General features: G+C 40.7%; 1 protein-coding gene across 10 annotated transcripts in view; it reads right to left on the bottom strand.

Annotated features, from left to right (window-relative positions):
- baz2ba (bromodomain adjacent to zinc finger domain, 2Ba) overlaps positions 1-22614 on the bottom strand; it is a 114896-nt gene that overhangs the window by 23732 nt on the left and 68550 nt on the right. For 5 of the 10 annotated variants that reach the window (XM_085805517.1, XM_085805456.1, XM_085805465.1 and 2 more), the window contains exons 9-22: positions 18450-19335; positions 16241-16519; positions 13724-13784; positions 13435-13543; positions 11979-12080; positions 10566-10791; positions 9913-10005; positions 8216-8277; positions 7941-8006; positions 7050-7115; positions 5460-5504; positions 5138-5170; positions 1257-1322; positions 659-799 (exon numbers count right to left, since the gene is read on the bottom strand). In XM_085805517.1, the coding sequence (XP_085661643.1) occupies positions 659-799; positions 1257-1322; positions 5138-5170; positions 5460-5504; positions 7050-7115; positions 7941-8006; positions 8216-8277; positions 9913-10005; positions 10566-10791; positions 11979-12080; positions 13435-13543; positions 13724-13784; positions 16241-16519; positions 18450-19335 (2235 nt within the window). The remainder of the gene's footprint in view (positions 1-658; positions 800-1256; positions 1323-5137; positions 5171-5459; positions 5505-7049; positions 7116-7940; positions 8007-8215; positions 8278-9912; positions 10006-10565; positions 10792-11978; positions 12081-13434; positions 13544-13723; positions 13785-16240; positions 16520-18449; positions 19336-22614) is intronic. The other 5 variants (XM_085805536.1, XM_085805499.1, XM_085805471.1 and 2 more) reach the window with 4 other exon arrangements.

The raw sequence follows: 22614 nt of genomic DNA, 5'->3' as shown, positions 1-22614 counted from the left end.
AATTTCTAGTCAAAACTAATCTCTTTCCACTTAAAATGAGATTCATCATCTAAAAAATGTACTTGTTTTTAGATCATTTTCATTTGTTTCAAACATATTTTCACTTGAAATAAGTAGAAAAATCTGCCCGTGAAAGCAAGTTTTTTGTGCTTGTAATAAGAAAGAAAAACTTGCTCCACTATAGATTCTTCTACTTATTTCAAGTGAAAATATGCTTGAAATAAGTAAAAATTGTCTTAAAATGAGTGATGAGTCTTATTTTAAGTGTAATGAGATTTGTTTTGACTAGAAATTAGACATTTTGACTAGAAATAAGACAAATATTCTTGGAAGGATTTTAAGTTTTTGCAGTGTGGTTGCAGTGCTCGGCTTTAACCACTTGGGGGCGGACACCACCACACATACTGTAAAAACACTAAGTACCATGTACTCTTATTGCAAGTACTGACCCTCAAGAAATAATAATAATAATCATAATAATAATAATAATAAAGGTATTTTATGATGGTGCCAACCTGCTGCCTTAAATCCACCTCATTTAAATGAATTTAAAATGACAAATAATCAACTTTCCATTACATTATGAGTCATTAAGTGTTTTGTTTTTTTAACACACACACACAGACACACAAAGCTGTGAGTGGTTGGTCTTTGCTACCTTGTGATCAGACAGACACATGTCTTCATTTGGCTTCTTCAGTTCCCTCGCTATCTCCAGCTCCAGCCTCCGTTGCTCCAGTTTACGCTCTTTGTTCAGGCGCTTCTCATCCCTTTTCTCCTGCCGCAAGCGCTCGCGCTCCTAGAGAGTCCACACACACACACACACACAGACAGACACACAAAAAAAATAAAAAATAAAAAAAAATTCATGGGAGCATTAGGGGAAGCAAAGTGTGGTGTGTGAATGTGTGTGTGTGTAACAGACAAGAAGAAGGTTTACTTGACTTTGCTGAGCAGTATTAGAATTCAGCCTAATGCTGCTGTGCATTCAAAGGAAAAGTGCTTGAGGGGCCAGAATCTTTTGACTTGGTAAGTGTGTAGAGAGAAAAAAAATGAATGAATGGAGGGAGAGAGAGAGGGAGAGATAGAGAGAGAGAGAGAGAACGCACAAAAAAAAGGAAGAGGAAGGAAGCGGGAATCCATCCAAGGAATAATGACCGAGGCTCTTTTCACAGGACTGGACCGGACGCTCTGTGCATTTTATTTATTTCTGTGTGTGCATATGGACGACTGAACTGTTCTGAACTGTTCTGTACCTCAGCTTTCTTGCGAGCCTCCACAGCCTTCATCAGCATCACATGTTGCCTCCTCCTCTCCCTCTCCTAGAGCGGTCGGAAAAAACAACAACAACACGGGCACATTAACAAGCACAGACACACACACATGCACCACATACAGTACAATGAGCACACACATACACACACACATATATAGAGATATATATATAGTCCTCTGAAGGTCGACGACTAGATTTAGTGTGCATTACTGTAATGTAAAAGTTTTTGTGATGCACTTTTAAAAAAGAATATTCAATTCAATAGAGGCACCAATACTGTAACGAACACACACAACGATGCTTCACATGTATGCAACTTGCACGTTTTTCACATGTGTGGTGGTGGTGGGTGGTGGAAGCGTTGAGTGAGGAGTAACAGTAACAGTAACAGTAACAATAAGTACGAGGAGGAGGAGGAGGATGACAACCAAAAAAAGCAAACACAGAGATGCGATATATATATATATATATAAAAGTAGATGTAGTGATGACAGGCTCAAAAAGGAGAAGCAGCTGGAGTCGGTGACGACGGCGCCTCTACGCTAAAGCTGACACAACAAAAGCAACAAAACGCCGGTTTGCCAGAAAAATCTTCTGACGTGCCACATTGGCCCCTTTTTCTTTTTCTTTTTCTTTTTCTTAATGTATTTATTTAGTTTTTACGATCAAAGTCATTAAAATTCAATTACGGGAATCAATGCTAATGTTGGTTTGACGCATCACTCTGATAATAATATTTGTTTTATTAAAAAGAAAAAAGGGGGGTGGAGGAGGGGGAGGTGGGGGGGCGAAGGGGGGATGCAGACGGACGGACGGATGGACGACAAAAAAAAGGGAAGAGGAAGCTTTTTGGTGCTTTTTTATATGTTTCATTTAGGTCGCCCTGATTTGTTCACACAAAGATGAAATCATTGGTTTTAGTTTAGAATAAAGATAATAAATGTTTCCTGGCTTTACTTCACTTATACACTGCAAAAACTCAAAATCTTTCCAAGAATATTTGTCTTATTTCTTGTCAAAATGTCTCATTTAAAATAAGACTCATCACCTAAAAATGAACTTGTTTTTAGATAATTTGCACTTGTTTCAAACTAATTTTCACTTGAAATAAGTAGAAAAATCTGCCAGTGAAAGCAAGTTTTTTGTGCTTGTAATGAGAAAGAAAAAGTTGCTCCACTATCAGATTTTTCTACTTATTTCAAGTGAAAATCTGCTTGAAAGAAGTAAAAAGTGTCAAAAACAAGCTACTTTTTATGTGATGAGTCTTATTTTAAGTAGAATGAGATTTATTTTGACAAAAAATGACATTTTGACTAGAAATAAGACAAATATTCTTGGTAAGATTTTGAGTTTTTGCAGTGCATCAGTGATTCTCAACCTGAGCCTTGTTGTCACACCATGAGTACAACAACCCTCACTCATATAAAACGTTTATTATGAAATGCAAATCATTTTAATTTCTCTTTTAAAGTTGTACAAATGCATTTTTTTACTCTCTTATAGTGTGTTGTATTTTACATTTTTGTTCTTTTGAACTCAAATCAAACACAAGAATCCGTCTGCCTTCACAATAAAACAAGCTACTAATCAACCTGCCTTTGTTCTATTAAACTCTTATAACATGAATAACTCTATATTAGTTTTCTCTGAGTTTTCAGACGGACGGACGGACGGACGGGCGACACAAAAAGGGAGGAGGAAGGAGGAAGGAGGCGCTGGTGGTTAAAGAGGAGCTCCAACAAACAGAGCAGTTCCACTCCGGTGCTTCTGGCAGCTTTAAGTATTAGCGCAGTGTGTCGCTGCTGGATGAGACGTCTGCGTTACACAGTCGAACTGCAGAAGGGCACGGGAACCACCGGCGACTGACTATCATTTCATTTCATCTCTTTAGGTTTCCCCCGCTCCTCCGCCGTATCAGCCCGTCACTCCCTCTGTGATCCGCCAGAAAAGACACAATTGCCACTATTAGGTTTCCTTCTTCTTTTTTTATTACTGTGCCAAGGACGTTTTCCAGTGACTGAAATGGGGCCGGCTGTTTTCTTTTTTTGTCATTGTGATCAACAAAAACAGGCTGGATGCCAAACACTCTCACTGCTGCTGCTGCTGCTGCTAAAATATTTCTGTGTTCTTATTGGTTTGATTTATCTACAAATGGAGTAAAAAAAAAAGAAAAAAGGGGACGAGTTCAAAAAGACACGGAGCCGGTGGCATTCAGCTTTTTCTAGCTTTTCCTATTCATCCAAAAAAACTATGTTAAAGGTTATTATGATAAGAGACTACAATACAACTGCACATGACAAACTTAAATACCAGGATTAATACCCCCCGTCCTCTTAGAGTCCACTGTGTATAATATATATACAGTTTATATATATATATATATATAGGCAGACCTTTACATTGAGCTGCTACTGTGTGTACTGTATGAGTGAGAAGAGCTACAAGCAAGACAGCCAGGCCAGAATAAATAAAAAAAAACTACACAGAACCATATTTGTCCTCATGGTGGAACTGATTATGCTCTTCTTGTTCGAGTCTATGAGGTTTAGTTTCACCAAACTTGGCAGAAAGAGAGAAGGAAGAGAAAGAGGAGGAGGAGTGGGTGAGGAGAGGAGAGGAGAGGGGGGTGAGGGGGGTAAAAATCTTCCTGTAAAATACCTCCACCATAAAAACAAAATGATTCTCAGTAGCTGGTTTTCATGTCATTTGTGCAAGTAGTACACGCACTGCAAAAACACAACATCTTACTGAGAATATTTGTCTTATTTCTAGTTAAAATGTCATTTCTAGTCAAAACAAATCTCATTATACTTAAAATAAGACTCATCACATTAAAAGTAGCCTGTTTTTTAGACACTTTTTTACTTCTTTCGAGCAGATTTTCACTTGAAATAAGCAGAAAAATCTGATAGTGGAGCAAGTTTTTCTTTCTTATTACAAGCACAAAAAACTTGCTTTCACTGGCAGATTTTTCTACTTATTTCAAGTGAAAATGTGTTTGAAACAAGTGGAAATGATCTAAAAACAAGTTGATTTTTAGGTGATGAGTCTTATTTTAAGTGGAAAGAGATTAGTTTTGACTAGAAATGAGACATTTTGACAAGAAAAAGGACAAATATTCATGGAAAGGTTTTGAGTTTTTGCAGTGCAGAGAACAAGTGAATGGCAGACGACAGAGAGGCTGCTGGGATGGCGGGCGGGCGGATGGATGGATGGCAGGCGGATGGTGGGCCAGGTGTAGGGAGGGGGGTTTGGTGGGTGTTGGGGCAGGTTAAAGTCCAGCAACTCTGTGGACTGCAGAAAAAAAAAAACAGATGCAACGAACGAACGAACGGACGGACAAAATCGTCAAAGCAGGCGGCGGCTGCGGCGTTGTTGTTGTTGTCGACTCCCCCAGTTTAGATGATGTATGTGATGGATATGTGGGGGGGGGGCGAAAGGGGGAAGGGGAAGGGGAAGGGGGGGCTGGGGGCAATAAAAAAATAAATAAAAAAAGAAGAGAAACTCCTCGAGTGCACTTTGAGACGGTGAGTGTGGATTGGCGAGTGATTCTCTTTTGCAATGCATTCTGAGTAGAGGGGGAGGATGGGAGGGGGGAGGGGCCGGGGGAGGGGGGGGGGGGCTGCCTGGCCACCATGACAGGGTCAGTTGTCCCTCAGGACGAGCAGATGGAGGCAGCATACTGACTCTTTTTGTTTTTTTATTATCTTTTTTTTTTATCTCTTTTGTTGGTTTTGCTGGAAAGCCATGCAGAAGAATGTAGTATGACAGCAGCCAGTGCTACACTTAATGCATTGCTATGACAACCATAACACAACCAGTTACACGATGCAGGTGTTAGATGTACAAAAATAAACATACCCATACCATATCTAGTCTATGCCTCTCCAACTCCTGGCAGAGAAGAGTTGGCAAAATATTAAGGAGCAGAAGTGATAGTGATTTTCCAACACCAAAAAAAAATCATCGGCTCAAATAAGACGTTTGGTCATTATTATATAAAAATATATAGATATAGATATAGATATAGATAAATAAAAGTCACACATGCCACAGAAACACACACACACACACACACACACACGCACGCACACACTAGTTCTTACTGAGGTTTTGAGATAATTTCTTTTTAATTTGTTTTAAAGAGGCCAAAGGAAAAGGAAAAGTGGTGGTGAGTTCCTACCTGGTGTTTGAGGATTTCCGCCTGTTGTCGCCTCAACTCTTTCTCCTTCAAGGCAAAAAAATAGAGAAGAAGATGATGAGATGATGAGATGAGATGATGAGGCGGGAAAAAAAAGAAATCAATAATCCTCCATAGTGCCAATATCGTCATAAACTGAACCACACTGATGCAATTTCAGCTCATTTCAACAGAAAAAAAAGGTGTTGACAGCTCTAATTCTATTACCAGCTGCTTCTCTAAGTGGAAAAAGACTCATGTTAATATGTCTATTTATTACAAACTACAAAGCCTTGTTTACCCACCACTGGTTTTTATATGTTTAGTTTAGTTTAGTTTAAGTCGGCCTGATTAGTTCACACAAAGATGAAATCATTGGTTTGTTTTAATTTAGAATAATGATAATAAATGTTTCCCTTATATCAGTGGTTCCCAACCTGAGCCTTGTTGTTCACTCACTCATATAAAATGTTTATTATGAAATGTAAATCATTTTCATTTCTCTTTTAAAGTTGTACGAATACATTTTTACTTTTATAGTGTACTGTATTTTTACATTTTTTGTTCTTCTGAACTCAAATTAAACATAAAAATGAATAAGAATCCGTCTGCCTTCACAATAAAATAAGCTAATAATCAACCTGCCTTTGTTCTATTAAACTCTTATAACATGAATAACTTTTGTAACAGGACTGAGGCTGCGTTGGATCTGCAGACGTACTGTACAAGTGAATCCTACAAAATATAGTTTTTACTGAACTTCTGTTTGCTGGTGGGCTGAACCCTGAATCCTACAGTAATCCAATAGTAACTGGACATTTGATCCATTTATCTGTGTTTTCTTGCAGCTTTCACCCTAAACTTGGCTGTTTTTGGTGTTTTGGCCTCTTCACAGACTCGTGCCACAGGTTATTGTCTCCTGGGGGGGGACTAGTTGTGGTGCACACGTACTGTTTCAATAATGAGCTTATGAAATGACCGGGAAATATTTACTTATCATAAATATTTCCATGTGCATACCCCCTGCAATGTGCTTGATTAACCCCCAGGGGAACAGTACATGTCCCCCTGGGTGGGAATCACTGCCTTATATTTACAAGTAACTACGCTTCTCCTGGAAAAACTCAAGTATAATCTCCGACCACAGGACTTCTTCTGAATGTTATCTGTTCCCAAGCTCAGAACGGAGCAGGGAAAAAGGTTTTTTTTTTAATATGCTGATCCTGCTGCTTGGAATAATGTATAAAAAGGACTTGGGAACAAAGGAGCTCGTCTCTCTTCACGTCTTTATAGACTTTTTAAATGAGTGGTCCAAAGGTAAATCAGGATGCAGATGCTTTGTGTAGATTATGCCTTTTAGCACCTTTTTAATCATTGATGGTGTTTAGTTTTATTGTGTTTTATGTGGATGTTTTAAATAGCTGCAGTTTTCATTTCATTGTGCTGCTGCAGCTGTCGGGGCTGGGACGCTCTTGTAAAAGAGATTTTTAATGTCAATGAGTCTTTTTTCTGCTTAAATAAAGGTTAAATAATAATAATAATCATAATAAGTACAAATCTGATTTTAATTTCATTAATAAATCCGACACGTACCTTTATCCGTTTCTCAGCCTCCAATATTTTGGCATTGGCGGCTTCTTCCTTCTTTTTCCGTTTGGCCTATGAATAAAGATTAAAGTCAAGAATCACACACACATACACACACATCACACACACAGATGAACGGACGTATCAATCAGTCCTGGACGAGAGGACTTTGCTGCACTTTAACTGATTGTTTTCTGCAGTTTTCTGGTTGAGGCGAAGATTTCATGCCCCTGAATGCCAGTCAAATTTGTAAAACACAGCGAATGAATAATGTATCTCTTTAACACGTAATTGTGAAAATGTTGAAGCCTCCCGTTAAGAGTGGCTTGCCAACCGTGTCAACTCAAAATTGATTTAGTCCTGCTAAAACACTTTGAAGCTCCAACAGTATAATTGTGTGTGTGTATGTGTGTTTGTGTGTGTGTGAATCCATCTTGGCATGTGTGTGTGTGTGTGTGTTTGTGTGTGTGGAAAAACAGCAGCACCTTTTTTTTTTTCTCTCTCTCTCTCTCTCTCCTCGACCCACTTATGCTAAACTGTTACTGTTGTCTGATGAAAAAAAGACTTTTCTGTCCAATTTAAATAAGGTCTGAAGAGGCAGCAACAGCCATTTTAATATTCAACAGCCGTCAACCAAGACCAATTTAGCATTAGTTCCATGTGGAATTACGCCTAAGAAGACGCAACTCCCTCCAATGCATGCTGCTGCTGCTGCTGCTGCTGCTCCTGCCGCCGCTACCGCTACCGCTGCTGCTGCTGCTGCTGTTCAGTAATGAGCTTTAGGAAGATTAAAACACTATAGACTGAGGGCTTGTTGCAGCAGCAGCAGCTATCCAGGAATGTTCTGCTTAATCAGAGGTGCTGCTGCTGCTGCTGCTGTTGGATCAAATCCTGTACCTCCAAAATCTGCTGCGCCCTGAGTTCCTTCTCCATCCGAATCTGCTGAATGCGCTTGATCTTTTCCTGTAAGACGAAGACGAGGGGGAAGGGGGGGAAGGAGAAAAAAAAGAAAAAAGTAATCTCTCAATATTTTAGACTCTGGAATGAAAACACTCTAGTCCGATTGGGGTGGGGCAGCAACAACAACAACAACAAAAACCCCAAACAGCAACAATAAGTTTAGCAGTGGAGGTAACGATGGTGATTGAATCAGGACCAGGACGAAGTCTCACCTGCTGCTTCAGGATCTTGATCTGCTCCTTCTGCTTCCTCCGTTCCTCCGCCGCCATGATCGCTGCAGGAGTTGAATTAAAAGAGTTAAGAGTTCAATCAAAGAAGCTGGACGACCAAACTGTAAATATATACAGTATACAGTACAGTATATATACATACGGGTGAACTTTTGACCTCTGAAATCTTGAAAAGATAAATTTCTTTCAACTATTTCAGAGGCTTTCTTAGATCGTCTGGGACAAAAATCTCAGTTAAGTAAAGTAAAATTGTCCTTCAAGACTTTCAGCCAATCGTATGACAGTTAACAACATTTTGGAGCAAAACATTGTCGAGTTTTAGACTCGATAGAAAACAATGTAAACTGAATATATATAAATAAAGTGGAGTTTTTTCTTTCTGAACTAAAATATCCAAATAGTAACTTGTTCAGAGATGACGCCTCAGATCAATAAGTCATGATGCTTCTGCCATGTCTGGCCTTGTGCCCCTGGTACTCTGAGTTAAATGGCAGTTTGAAAAACCTTTATTGCTCTAAAACAGTTGGTGTGATTGTAATGACACATGCACTAAAGGCAGCGATATTTGTTCTTACTGCTCATGTACAGTATAAACCAAATGGATTTAAAAGATGTTATTATTATGTGACAATGCAAAGTGAAGTTTTATTACTTTATTATGAAGAAGATGTTAAAAACTCTGGGTTGATGGATGAGCCCAAAACATAGAAACTCTGGCATATTTGGATTTTCAACATCCCAAAAAAACATTAAAATGTCCAAATTAAGACACAACAGTTCAATTCTTTCTTGAAAATTCACCCCCGAGCGACAGAAAAACTCCCCTAATTGAAGAATCACCCAGTACAGTTACTCAGGATGTGGTTAAAAACAACTTCAGGTCCTTTAGAAGAATGAAGGATGAGTTCAACAGTAAAAACCAAAACAAAGAAAAGAAACTCTGAACTCTTCAGACTGATGATTCACAGGGAGCAGCAGCACGGTGGTTATTTTTATATCCTTCATCCACAAGTGCAGCTGCAGCAGCAGGTCTCCCCCCACTCTGACCCGGTCTTAACCCTGATTCTCATGACTGGAGGATTTTTTTATTAAACTACACGACGGAGCCTCGACATGTGAGCTGATCACTGATTCTGGGACAGACGGGGGAGAGATTAGATGTAGATGGAGGCCGCTGATAGCTTTCAGGTCAGAGGGGTGTCGCTAAATTTATACAGTGAGATGTGAGATCATTTTCATATTTTAACGGCTGTAAAAGTTTAATTCAAAACATGTAGAAGCGATGTTTTAAAAGCTCAGAATTCAGTCTCCTCTGCATTGGTGAGTGTGTAACACGCCTACAAGTAAACAGTCTTGAGGTTTCGATCTGATTTTGACGCCGTGTAGGAATTTAAAAAATGTATAAGCAGCAGGATGATGATGTTGAATGAAAACAGCAGCACGGCAGCAATAAAGATCAGAGAGGAGATTAAAGTTTTAGACCGATGGAAATGCATTTAAACGTAGAAAACAAAGGCCCTGCTGTCTTCACACCACCACACCCACGGAGATGGAAGTGGTTTGAAGTGACCGACCGACTGACTGACACCTCCACATCATCGTCACAACCTCGTGTTCTCGTTAACAACACGGGAAAAAAACAAACTAAAATAGAAAAGTAAAAAAAAAAAAGAGTTTACCTTGTTGTTTCCGAGCTTCTTTGGCTGCACGTGCCAGCGCCTGCTTTTCCAGTTTCCTCATCAGTTTCATCTGAGCAGCCTGTCGAGCGATTTCTGCACAAGGACACGAGGAAAAAAGTCGTTATCGCTTCAGAAAACTGGTATGAACCTGAACCTGAACTCTGCAAAAACATCTGACTGAGATCACGTTTAAACTTCAACAAACTATGGGAGAGATGCTTAAAAGCAGTCTAAACATATACTGTATTTACTTGTCCGTTAACATTTTAAAATACTAAACTATGCATAAGAAAGTACATATATGCAGTAACTATATGCACTACAGATACATAAAAACACATTTTTATGATATTTTGTAATAACATCATCAGTAATTCTGTGATTATCAAACGCTCAGTAGCATCAAAAGGATCAGAAGGAGTTCATATCAAAGCTGATTCCTGTCAAAAAGCATCTAAGTCACACACAGGAAGTGGGCGGAGCCAATAACAGCCCACTATGATAATAAAAAACAACCAAAAAACATATATTCTGAAACTGAAACTTCAGCCAACGTCTGAATCTGAATAATAATGGCCGGTTGGTTGATTAATGACAACACACACACACACGCTCACGACAAACATATTTCAGGGCTCATTTCCTCTTCTCACCTTGAGCCTCTAGTTTGCGCAGCAGTTTGACCTCGCTGGGACTCGGGCCCTCGGGCGCCAGCGGATCGCCCACGTTGGGGGGCCGGCCCTTCCTCCGCCGGCTGCCCTTGCCGCCGCCGTCGCCCGCCAACTGGCGCTCCGAGTTCGGGGGTCGACCCCTGCGACCCTCCATCGCCAAAATGCGAGGGATGACCTCCTCTTCCTTCAACAGGCTCCACTGTAAACCCTTAGAGAGGGGGGGGGGGGGGGGGGTGTAGCTTGTTAACGTACAACATTTTAATGTGACTACGTGACAGTTTAATCATCTGCTAACTGGACTCTGACTCAGTAGTTTTCAATAGAGATTCAAACAACACATATATTATATTATATTATATTATATTTTCTATAATAGATAATAAAAAGCTAAAGAGCAGGTCAAATAATATCAATAATAACTCATTTATTCATCCATCTGTGCTCTGTTGCCCCTCAGAAATGCATATATCTACTGTATATTTAAGTATATTCTCTTTATCCTGTTTCCTTTAAAGGGATAGTTCAACATTTTGGCAAATTGGCCCATTGCCATAACCCCTATAGTCATAGCAGTAGGTTTGTTACCTTTAATTGTCGGTTTTTAGAACAGCGGAGCAGAGCCGTGAGCTGCTCAGAGCTACGCTACGGAGGCTCATTATGGGATTTCTTGGATTCCCTCATCATCAAACTCATCAAATACACAATCCAACAACTCCACAACGCTCTGGTGGACAAGTTGTGAGCTGCACATTCACCACGCTATGAGATAATAACACAACGTTACCACACAGAGTTGTTTTAGAGGGAAATTCATGCAAAACCGCTGATGCGTGTTGCCTTCAGGGACAGTTTTTCATCAAGCAGTCTCTGCATTTACCTCTAAAACAACTCTGTCTGGTAATGTTGTGTTATTATCTCATAGCGTGGTGAATGTGCAGCTCACGGCTCTGCTCCGCCGTTCTAAAAATAGCTTGCACCGACAATAAAAAGGTAATGAACCTACTGCTATGACTATAGAGATTATGGCAATGGGCCAATTTGCCAAAAATGTTGAACTATCCCTTTAATACCAACACATCCATAGCACATAACATGACATATTTCATACTGGTCACCTGTGGAAGTAATGTCAGGTGATGATTATTACATTCCTCCATGCACAGTGAGAGATCTAATGAACTAGGACTATATACTGAGGGTTTTGTTGTATTTGTTTTGGTTGAATCCTACTACTACTACTACTACTACTACTGTATAATATCCATGGCCCTGACAGTGACTGCTGCATGACGCTTTGCCTGCCGCTAGATGAAAAAGATGAACAGGGATCAGGAAGAGAGAGAGAGAGAGAGTAAAAGAGAGAGTGAAAGAGTGGGAGAGATGAAAGGCAGTCACCTGGGGTCCTTCTCTGGCTTCATAGAAGTCACCAACCCTTATCTTTGCACTGAAGCTAAAATTATCACGCGTGATGCCACTTACTCCATTTCTGGATAGATACTACAGAAGAGAAAATAATAAATGGCGTTGGTTTAGGCAAGAAAATAATTTGTTTTATGAAAATTAGCGACATTGAAATTAAAATAAATAAATAAAATTGTAAAAAAAGCAACTGGGAGGAGGAAGAGGCGCTAGATTGGAGGGAGTCTAAGGTTACAGTGTGCATCTGTGCAGTGCTACTAATCATTATAAAAGCCGGGGACACAAAAAAAAGAAAAGAAAAAAAGAGCAAGAGCTCTCAGGAGAGAAAAACGGTTCTGACCTTGGGGTGCACAATTCAGGCCCTTTCTTATTTATCCGTGGCAGAGCGAGGCCTTTTTACTGCCTGCTGCTGACTGAGGAGACGTGAGTGAGTGAGTGAGTGAGTGAGTGAGTGGTACTGTGTTTTTTTCTTTTTGTTTTGTTTTGGTGTTGTTTTGTTCTCACGACCACACTCACAGAGAAAAATCTGACAATGAAATGTTTTTGGAGCTTTTTAAAGATGATAATAAACTAAAAACGTGCACCGTACCAAGTCAACGGTGTGGCCGAAGCTGTGCATCCCAACACTACACTGCAAAAACTCAAAATCTTACCAAGAATATTTGTCTTATTTCAAGTTAAAATGTAATTTCTAGTCAAAACAAATCTCATTCTACTTAAAATAAGACTCATAACATAAAAAGTTGCTTGTTTTTTAGACACTTTTTGCTTTTTTCAAGCAGATTTTCACTTGAAATAAGTAGAAAAATCTGATAGTGGGGCAAGTTTTTCTTTCTTATTACAAGCACAAAAAAAACCTGCTTTCAATGGCAGATTTTTCTACTTATTTCAATTGAAAATTAGTTTGAAACATGTGAAAACGGTCTAAAAACAAGTTCATTTTTAGGTGACGAGTCTTATTTTAAGTGGAAAGAGATTAGTTAGGAAAAATGTTGAGTTTTTACAGTGTAGACATTAATCGTGGTTTTTTGTTGTGAGGGTAGGGGAGTGGGAGAGGAGAGGGAGGGAATCTAAGAATATCATCTCTCACTATTAGGGTCAGAGAAAGCAGGGTGAGGGGGGTGGAGGTGCAGCTGGAGCATGTAGCACACATAAAAAAAACAACAAAAAAAAACACACATATATACAACACAACACATAATCCTGATACACAAGCATCTGTTTGAGCATCGTGGAGGAGCAGTGGTGCAACCGTTACTGAGAATGTGGATCATAAAACTGTCCGAAATCCCTGTCACTGCTCATCTGTATGCCTCAAAGCATCTGCTTCTGTATCATAGGATGTAGATGAAGCGATTGTGCAGCAGCAGCGCTCAGCGGGGGAGGAGGAGGTGGGAGGAGAAAGAGGAGGAGGAGGAGGCGGCGGAGGTACCTTCATCACATCCGGGTACTGCCTCAGCTTCTTGCCACACGGGGCGTAGTAGGCCACCTCGCCCTGCGGACGTCCAGTCACCGACTTGATTCTGGTTTCTCTGCGCCACCTGTTTTTATATAAGAATGGAAAAGGAGAGAAAAACAAAAAGCAAAAAATGTGATAAAATTGTGAAATTGCCTGAGAAAAAAACCCCCTCGTTTTCCACAGAGAACCACTTCTCTCTCCTCTCTCCTCTCTCCTCTCTCCTCTCTCCTCTCTTCTCTTCCTCCTGGACTCGTGTACGTACCCCAGCTCCAGAGGTATCATCAACTCCTTCTCATCCATCACCCTCTTCCTCTTCCCTAAGCCTGTGGAGAGACACAGTTCAACCATCAGTTTGACAGCACACACACACACACACAAGCAGCAACCACACACAGTCTTCTTTGGTACTTATTACTCTTACTTGAATACATTTCCAAGACAAATATTTTTACTTTTACTCGAATTAATTTCTAGGAAGGCTGAAAAGTACTGGTTACTTTCAGGTCTTTGTCTAAAATCCTATTGGACACAAGCTGTGTTTGTCTGTGAAGGAAACCCTAACCCCTAAAAGCAGCACATCAGTGCAGCTGAGCAGCAAAGAGTTCATTCTCACTAACAAGAGTTAAAAGCTCCTTACATTCATTTACAAACTATTAGAGTCATTCACTGATGTGGAGAATAAGACATTTACTCTGACTCTGACTTAAAGTAAATTTAAAAGCAAGTACTTTTTTACTCTTACTGCAGTATCATGTGGACTGAGCTACTTTTACTTGTAACAGAGTAAATGTTGACCAGTAGTATTTGTACTCTTACTCAAGTACTGGGGTTGAGTACTCTGTCCATCTCTGAACTTAGCAGCAATCACACCTGGCCTCATGTAACCGAAGGCCTTAAATGTTTACATGCACTGGCCTTTTCCACAAACCGTGTGTTAAATATACACAACACATGAATTCCCTCGGCTGCCGTCTATACGGACTAAAAATGCCAAACGCTCACATAATATGAGAAAATGTAGTCTTCAGTAGGTGAACTGTATAACACGTTACACATTATAGTAATTTCTCTGTGCAGTTAGAAGGTGGAAATGGAGCAAAAACAGGTCGTCATGACTCTGAACGCTGAGCAACAAACCCACGTCTTCACTGTTATCTGCCGAGCTGCAGTTTACACCGATCAGGCCGAACGTTACGGCCGCTGACAGGTGGAGGGAATCACACTGGGAAAAAGGATCTCAACACCTGCAGCTCTTTATTATGGGATGTTCCCAGGTCAGAGGTGCAGTAGTAATGGGAGAATAATGCCGTTATAAATAAACTGCGTTACTAATAATGGCACATCAAAAAAGGTACAGTTTCCCCCCGTTATAATGACAGTAAAATGCACCGTTACTTGACTCAACAAGTCCCGTCACAACATAACAATACAACCCATTTTTAAGTGTATGTTATATACACATTATTTTCAGTCCATCAACTGCTCGGAAAAACGCTGTTTATCTGGAACTAATGCTGAGGGAGTTGGTTAGATCCAGATAAACGGAGGTTAGGCGAGGGTGAGTCCAAATAATTTAACATATTTGAGCATTTTATTTTAATAAAAGTAATGCGATATTTACTTTACCTGGTGATTAGCTACTTTTATAACGTAGAAACTCACAAATTACTTTTAACAGTAACGATAACGATAACGATAACGATAACGATAACGATAACGATAATGATAACGATAACGATAACGATAACGATACTTTATTCATCTCCGGTCGGGAATTTGGGTGTTCCAATAGTGGGCAGTAAAAGCAGATAATAAAAGCGAGAAAAGAATATAATGAAAAGAATGTTTAAATAGTAGAATAAATAGTTATACAAAGGCTGCATGGCCCCATGTGGTCGGATCCAACAGACCAGCTACTGTTGCTCAAACTGCTTAAGAAGTTCATGTTATTGTTTATTTGTGTCACACCTGTGTGGCAGGTAACAACAGGAAGGACTGTCTAGTCTTTTTTTTGTATTTGTCATTAAATGTGTCTTGTAATCCCATATGGGATGGGCCACAGTGGTGGTGGCATGACACGAAAATAAAAATTCATTCATTCATTCATTCAACAGTATAGGACTGCACTCCAAATTCAAGTATTTCCTAAAAACCTACCAAAACCGTAATGTTTTAGCTGCTATACGCTGAAGAACGGTTTTCCCCTGAAATGTTTGTGTCATAATAAAACACCTGAATTTGGAGTGCGGTCCTGTTCTGTTTTTACATTTTCTATATATGGACTTTGGTTTGAGGATCCAGCACCCCTTTATATATATTTTTAGAGGGTGAGTGCGTTGTTTTTTGGATTTCTGATAAAGTGTATAATGCAACTTCAGATGGTGTGTTTCTAAAACCATCTCTCACCCTCAGGGCTCAAGGCTGCCCCTAAATGAATGAATGATATGAATAATAACATTTGAGACAGTGCAAGAACATTTCTCATCTACTTGCGCATGTGCAACCAGTAAATTTGCAGTTTTTTTTTTCTGTTTCTTTTAACCTCAGTGAAACTCAAAGAATCTGTAATCTGTCATTACAGGTGTCAGGCCCAATGTGTGTGAGGATCATGATGAATAAAAAGGAAATGTGAATATTTGCTCTGCAAGTTGATTTACAGTGTGTGTGTGTGTGTGCTCTAAATCTTCTGCTTGCACTCCTAAAATTTGAAGTTGTGTGCTCCTCGTCTTGAGCCCTGCACTCTTGCACCTTTACAGTTTTTTTTTTTTAAAGACGTTACCTAAAGGAGAGGCTAAGCTGTAGGAGGACGAGCCCGGAGAGCTGTGATAGGCCAAGGCACTGGCGCTGGTGACGATGGTGGGGGTCTTGATGACCTGCAGGTTGAGCGGCGAGCAGCTGCTGGCGCTGTGATTGGTTGAGGTGTTCAGTAGTTGTTCTGGGCCTTTGGTTTGCCTGCGGGGAGTCGACTCCTTCGCAGAGGACGACCCCGACGGCAGCAGCTTCTTCGACTCCTTCACTTTCTTCCCCGAGACGTCGCTGTCGGAGTTACTGTCCGACTCTGAGAGAAGGAAACCCGGGGAGAGAAAGATTTTAAAATGAACGAGGTTCAATTCATCAATACAAACGGTAATTAAGCGGTGGGATGATGGCCTTTCAGGGATTCTAACCCTCCTGTTGTCCTTCTGTTCACTTCCTCCATCCTTCCTTCTTTCCTTCATTCCTTCCTTCCCTTCGTCCTTACTTCTTCCTTCTTTTTTGACCCAATCTGTTCCCTCCCTCCATCTATCTTTCCTTCCTTTTTCTCTTCCTTCTTTCCTCCCATCGTTCCCTTTGTCCTTCCTTGCTTATTAGTGTGAATGCTGATTGCCATTTTGTTTCAACTTATTATTCTTACAACCACCACTTTTTTGTCCATTAACTAGTCCTTCATACTTTGTGCTATTTCAACAACTAATATATCAAAACGTTCAGCTATTCCGCGACATAGGTGCTATGACTTTTCTCTTTTCAACTATTAATACTTTTTGCAATATTCAACTATTTCTGTTTTTTTTTCCTCGTAGGAATTGCATTGGAACTGTCTTCTGTACTTTCCTTACTTTATTTTTAAGCAGAAGCCAGTGATCCTCTTATTAAAGGTTTTCTTTTGCCCTACACATATTGACTGTGGCTTTAGCCAAGTGGTTAGCTCACTGGGCTGAAGACCTGAAGGTTGCTGGTTTAAATCTTGCCTCAACAACAATTAATAGTGAATTATTTTCCCAGTCGTCCTCTTTTGACTTCTGATAACTTGCTTCATGTTGAAACTGCTGCTCTCAGCCTGAAATTCACAGAGATTTCCATTGTAAGTCATTCAGGAGTTCTGCTTGGCTCTCAAGCTTTCTTGGTGTTGACACAGTGTGTTTCCAACAGGTGCAGCTTTGGGCTCGTTAACTTCAGAGTGAGACAGAGTGCAGCTCATTAACAGACAACAGTCTTTGCAACTGTGGCATTATGGCATTATACTTTGTTTAAATTCACATAAAATAGTCACACCTTGCACAGAAGCCCCTCAATTTGTACTTTGTACTGCTGTTTTTTCTACTATTCTGCATTCAGCTATCATTAAATGATCTCACATTCATCAAAGTCCCAACCTCTGTTTCCACACAAGTGTTGGCTCAGTCCAATGGTTAAGGTACTGGCTATCCAACTCCAAGGTCACTGGTTCAAATCCCCCCTCAGCAGTTTTGTTAGTGTTTCAGTCTCTTCTAACTTTAACTAATACCACTTGGTCTGGCATATTTTTAAATCTTGCATAATAATGCATATGCCCCCCCCCCCACCTTTCCTCTTTACCTCTTTCAATTTTTCCATTCATCATTTCTTGTCCTGCGCTGCCCATTAATGGACGTCACTGGCAGAATTCTGCTCCCCTTCCCCACCTTCAGTTGGTTACAGGTGTTCGTTCAGAGACGGATTGATCACTTGTACCACAGTTTGCAGCACATCATCACATTACAATGACTGACAACGGACTTGATAAGAGTGCCCTCTGTGGAGAAGTGGCACAGAACAGGTTTAGTGATCATGAGGTTATGGGTTCGATTCCTACCTCAGACATGTTTCTTGCATGTCATTCCGCATGTCTTTGTCAATTTATTCTGCTAATTCAGCATGGTTCAGCAATGGCTTTCAGCATTCACGCGCATTTTCCGTTAGGAAATGCTGTTTCTACTTTCCCTTCGTCCTTCCTTCCTTCCTTCCTTCCTTCTATCCCTTCGTCCTTCCTTCCTTCCTTCCTTCTTTCCCTTTGTCCTTCGTTGTAATGTAACGACTTCACCTTCAGCTTTACTGAAGCTGTGATGGACGTTGTTCACAGATTTGGGACATTTTATTGACCACATGATTAATTTTCTAATCAAATATAATCAGAAAAAACGATCACAATGAAAAAGATTCTATGTTCATTTTTCTTTTTTATCGTTCGGCTCCTTTTTTTTTGTTACCTGACAGACTGTCATCCGAGTCCTCTTCATCCTCCTCCTCCTCCTCCTCCAGGTCGTCGTCCAGGTCGTCGTCGTCCTCGTCGTCTTCCTCTCCCGAGTCGTCTGATTCCTTGTTGGCGGGGAGGCCGGCCGTGGGGTTGCACGTGCCGGGGATTCCCACGCCGGGGATGCCGACCCCGGGGATGCCGACCCCGGGGATCCCGATCCCGCCGGACTCTCCTCCGCGGAACAGGTCCACCAGCGACTGGACCAGGTGGTTCTGGGAGAAGCCCTTCCAGGCCGCTAACGGGTCCGCCGCTTGGCCCGTTGTCGGCGGCGGCGCCAGCGGGGCTTGGACCGCCGCCGTCGTCTGCGTCTGTCCCCCTTTTCCCTTCTGGGACTTGTTCTTTCTAGATCCATGTCCTGCTGCGGCGGCATGGGGTGAGGTAGTGGGGGGGGGGGCAGCTGCTGCTTGGGTCCGGCCGGCCCCCGTGCTCAGATTAACGGGCATCGACATCGACGATCCGCCGCCGCCGCCGCCGCTGCTGCCGCTACCGTCCGAGTCGGAGCACTGAGAGTCTTTGCGAGGTTTGCTGATGAGGGCCAAAGGTGCGTCCTGAGTGGTGCTTTGGATGACTCCGTTGGGTTGGTGGTGGTGGTGGTGGTGGGGGGGCAGGTGGGGGGGGAGGTGATGGGGGGGGAGGTGGGAGATCGGCGGCGGTTCGGGGAGACCCAGCAGAGCGCTGGACAGGAAGAGGTTGGAGTGATTGTTCAGCGGCGGCAGAGCGGGAGCAGGTGGCAGCGGCGACGACGACGACGTCCTCTTGGGGGACTTGTTGTTCGGCCCCTGCTGCTTCTTTAGTAGCTCGGCTGGGAACGTCGTCGTCTGCCCTTGGGACATGAGAGTCTGGGAATAGAAGAAGAGAAAGAGGAGGAGGAGGAGAGGGAAGAGAGAGGGAGAGACAAAGAAAAGGTTAGAGGGAGAAAAAAAACACGAGAAAAGAACCGGGACAAAGTGGAGTTGCTCTAAGAAACTGTCAGTTCACATCACTGTTGATTGTTTGAGCAGGTGACAAAACGACAATGGCGAACACTGGTACAGTTAACTGTGTCTAAGCTGCTTTTTCTGCACGGAAACAAAAAGAAACATAAATACAATAACCAAAAAAAAGAAAAGAAAAAGGGCTTTGTAAGCACAGAAACACTGAGTATCTCATCTCTCTCTTTAAAAAATTATAATTACTGTGTCTGCACATTTGAAAAGCTTCATCATCATCATCGTTACAGTATGTGTGTGTGTGTGTGTGTTTTCTCTTTTTTCCTCTTTTCCAACACTGATGATGACAACTTTGGCTCAATCTGTGTTTAAGTAAAAAAAAAAGAAAAAAAAAAAAAAAGAAAAAAAGAAGCAGGTTCAGACTTTAACGTTGCACTTTCAACTGGATGTGATATGAAGTGAAACAAATCAATTTCACAGACCATGAAATACAGTAACAGTCCTGAAACCACGAGGGGAATTTAGCTCGTTGTAAACTTCACTACACTGGTAAAACAAGAAAGGAAAGGAGGTGGGGTGGTGGGGGGTGGAAATGATTTTCACAGAATAAGCTTTTCTCAATAGATTTAGCTTATTGATTATTACGCTATCATTCATATTTCATCTGAAGAAAAGGAGGAGGAGGAGGGGGAGGAGGGGGGATTTGTGCAGTCAGGAGCAAAAAATAAAAAATGCCAGTTGTTATAGCATTTCATCTGAAATACCCGATGATATAAATAATACAGCAGCGCACGTGTAGAGTCTCAGTCTGCAGCAGAATGACAATGAAACTAAAAACATTTCATCAACTGTCCAGAGCTGCAAAAAACCCAGCAGAGCTCATAGATCATAGAGTTTAATGAGCTTTATATTAAAGGAAGTCTGAACGTGATGCCACAACGGTTTCTTTTCTTTTTTTGCATATTTGTCACACTTAAAATGTTTAAAAGCATCAAACAAACTTTAACATCATACAAAGATAACCCAAGTCAATATAAAATGCAGTTTTTTAAAATCATGATTTCATCTATTAAGGAGAAATAAGCCATATCCAAACCTACCTGCTGGCCCCCTTTCTTTGTTAAATCATTAACTAACTGTGATAAACCCTTTAATTGTCAGTTCAGTTTCACTCTGCACACCCAGACCTGTTGAATCAGTAAAATCACTTTAACTGAGGCTCAAAGATCTCAAACGGCACAAGAACAGATTTAAAATAAAATTAGAATAGAATTAAAAAATCATTGACATCTATCAGTCTGGAGCCACTGCATTTTATGCATTTAAACTGCATTTAATATTTACTTTGGGTTATCTGTGTCTAAAAAACAAAAGCCACCACCTGCATTTAACTAAGCTAATAGGTCAGAGCCTCCTATTGGATAATTACTGCATGGACGATGATGTTTCAGCTGGCAACAACTTGTTTAACCCTAACTGACGCAGACTCATCATAAGATGTTAATCGGTTTCAGAAGGGTCACATTATTGACATCAAACATAAAACATCTAGGCGACTAAACCTGGGTTAAAAACTGTCCAACACATTATTAAAAACTGGAAGGAGAGTTTTCAAGGAAGAAATGTGGTCCAATGTGACCACAGAGTCCAGACTAGGGCTGCAACTAACCATTATTTTCATTATTGATTAATCTGTCAATTATTTAAACGATTAATTGATTAGTTCTTGTGGTGAATAAAATGTTAAAAAAAATGTTTTAAAAAATGTCAATCAGTGTTTCCCAAACCACAAGATGACGTCCTCAAATGTCTTGTTTTGTCCACAAACCAAAGAGAAGTTTATTGTCAGTTTATTGTCATAAAGGAACAAAGAAACCAGACTTTTTTTCTTAAACTCAAACCGATTATTCGATTATTAAAATAGTTGACGATTAATTTAATAACCGATTGTTGGTCGATTAATCGATTAGTTGTTGTTTTCAAAGTTGAGAATCTTTGAAAAATTAATGCAACTCTGGACAGAAATAAATGTTGTGACATTGCAGAAGCTCATTGAAACGATGCCACAGTGAATGTGTGCTGTAATCAAAGCTAAAGGCGATCCGACAGAAAGATATTAGAGTGTGTGACTTTGTTTTTTGGACAGGATGAGTATTAAAATCTGTTTGATGATCTGAAACATTTAAGTGTGACAAATATGAAGAGAAAACTTCTTCACAACACCGTATTTGAGCTGCAGCAGCAACAGTTTGTCCAACACTTAGGAAGGAGGAGGAGGAGTTGACCTACTGACACTGTTCATCAAATAATGTAATAAAACACATATACACTGTTTAGATGTGTGTGTGAGCACTAAGATAAAGTGTGAAGACGCCACGTCACCTTGTTTAAGAGTCTAAACACCGAGTACAAGGCTGGAGGATGTTGCAGCCATGATGTTGTTAGTAAGCACCTGTTTGTACAGGTGTAGGCATTAATTATAGCTGACACTGACAAAACATTCACCGACTCTGAACTCCTTTCCTGTCCCAAGGTTATCACAGGAACCTGAACACCGTCTCACCAGCAACACAACAGAGTATTAAGATGTTTAACTGCTCTGGTTTCTGGTTTGGTTTCTGTTTTTTTTCTTCTGTGTCCTACAAATAAAAACGGCACAAAACAACGATTCTCTCTGCAGGAGTTAAGAGTTTGCTCAAGGCCATTTATAATTTTAAAGAGGCCCCTTTGGAACATGATGCTAAATAAATCCTCACCTTTTGTGAATGCAGAGCAGCAAAACAGAGAGAAAAAAAGTAAATATTACATCATTTTTCTAATTGAGTTTGCAGCTTTCTGGTACAACAGGTCTGAATCTGTCTGTGTTGCTGCTGCTGCTGCTGCTTAGATCTTCTGTTAAATGTGGTTAAATGGCCGCCAGATTAAAAGAGCTGCTCTTTTTTATTGTGTCGTGGTGATGAAGAAGAAAAAGAAGAAAAAGAGAGAAACATCAGTGCAAATCTAACTGCACACTCAACTCCACTGGATAAATTCATTACTGTCAATTTGGGAACAGCTTTGTTCACTAAAGCTTCGTCTGAGTCTCACAGTGTTTCTGTTTCTGAGCGTCTCGTGTGTGGATGTAGTCGTCGTATTAGGGATGTCACGATTACAGATTTCCTTTCCTACGATTATTGTCAGAGAATTTAT

The sequence above is a fragment of the Trachurus japonicus genome, chromosome 3, assembly GCF_045865225.1.
Source record: "Trachurus japonicus isolate A0001 chromosome 3, Traja_1.0".
Classification (NCBI taxonomy): domain Eukaryota; kingdom Metazoa; phylum Chordata; class Actinopteri; order Carangiformes; family Carangidae; genus Trachurus; species Trachurus japonicus.
This window is presented reverse-complemented; position numbering and strand designations above follow the sequence as displayed.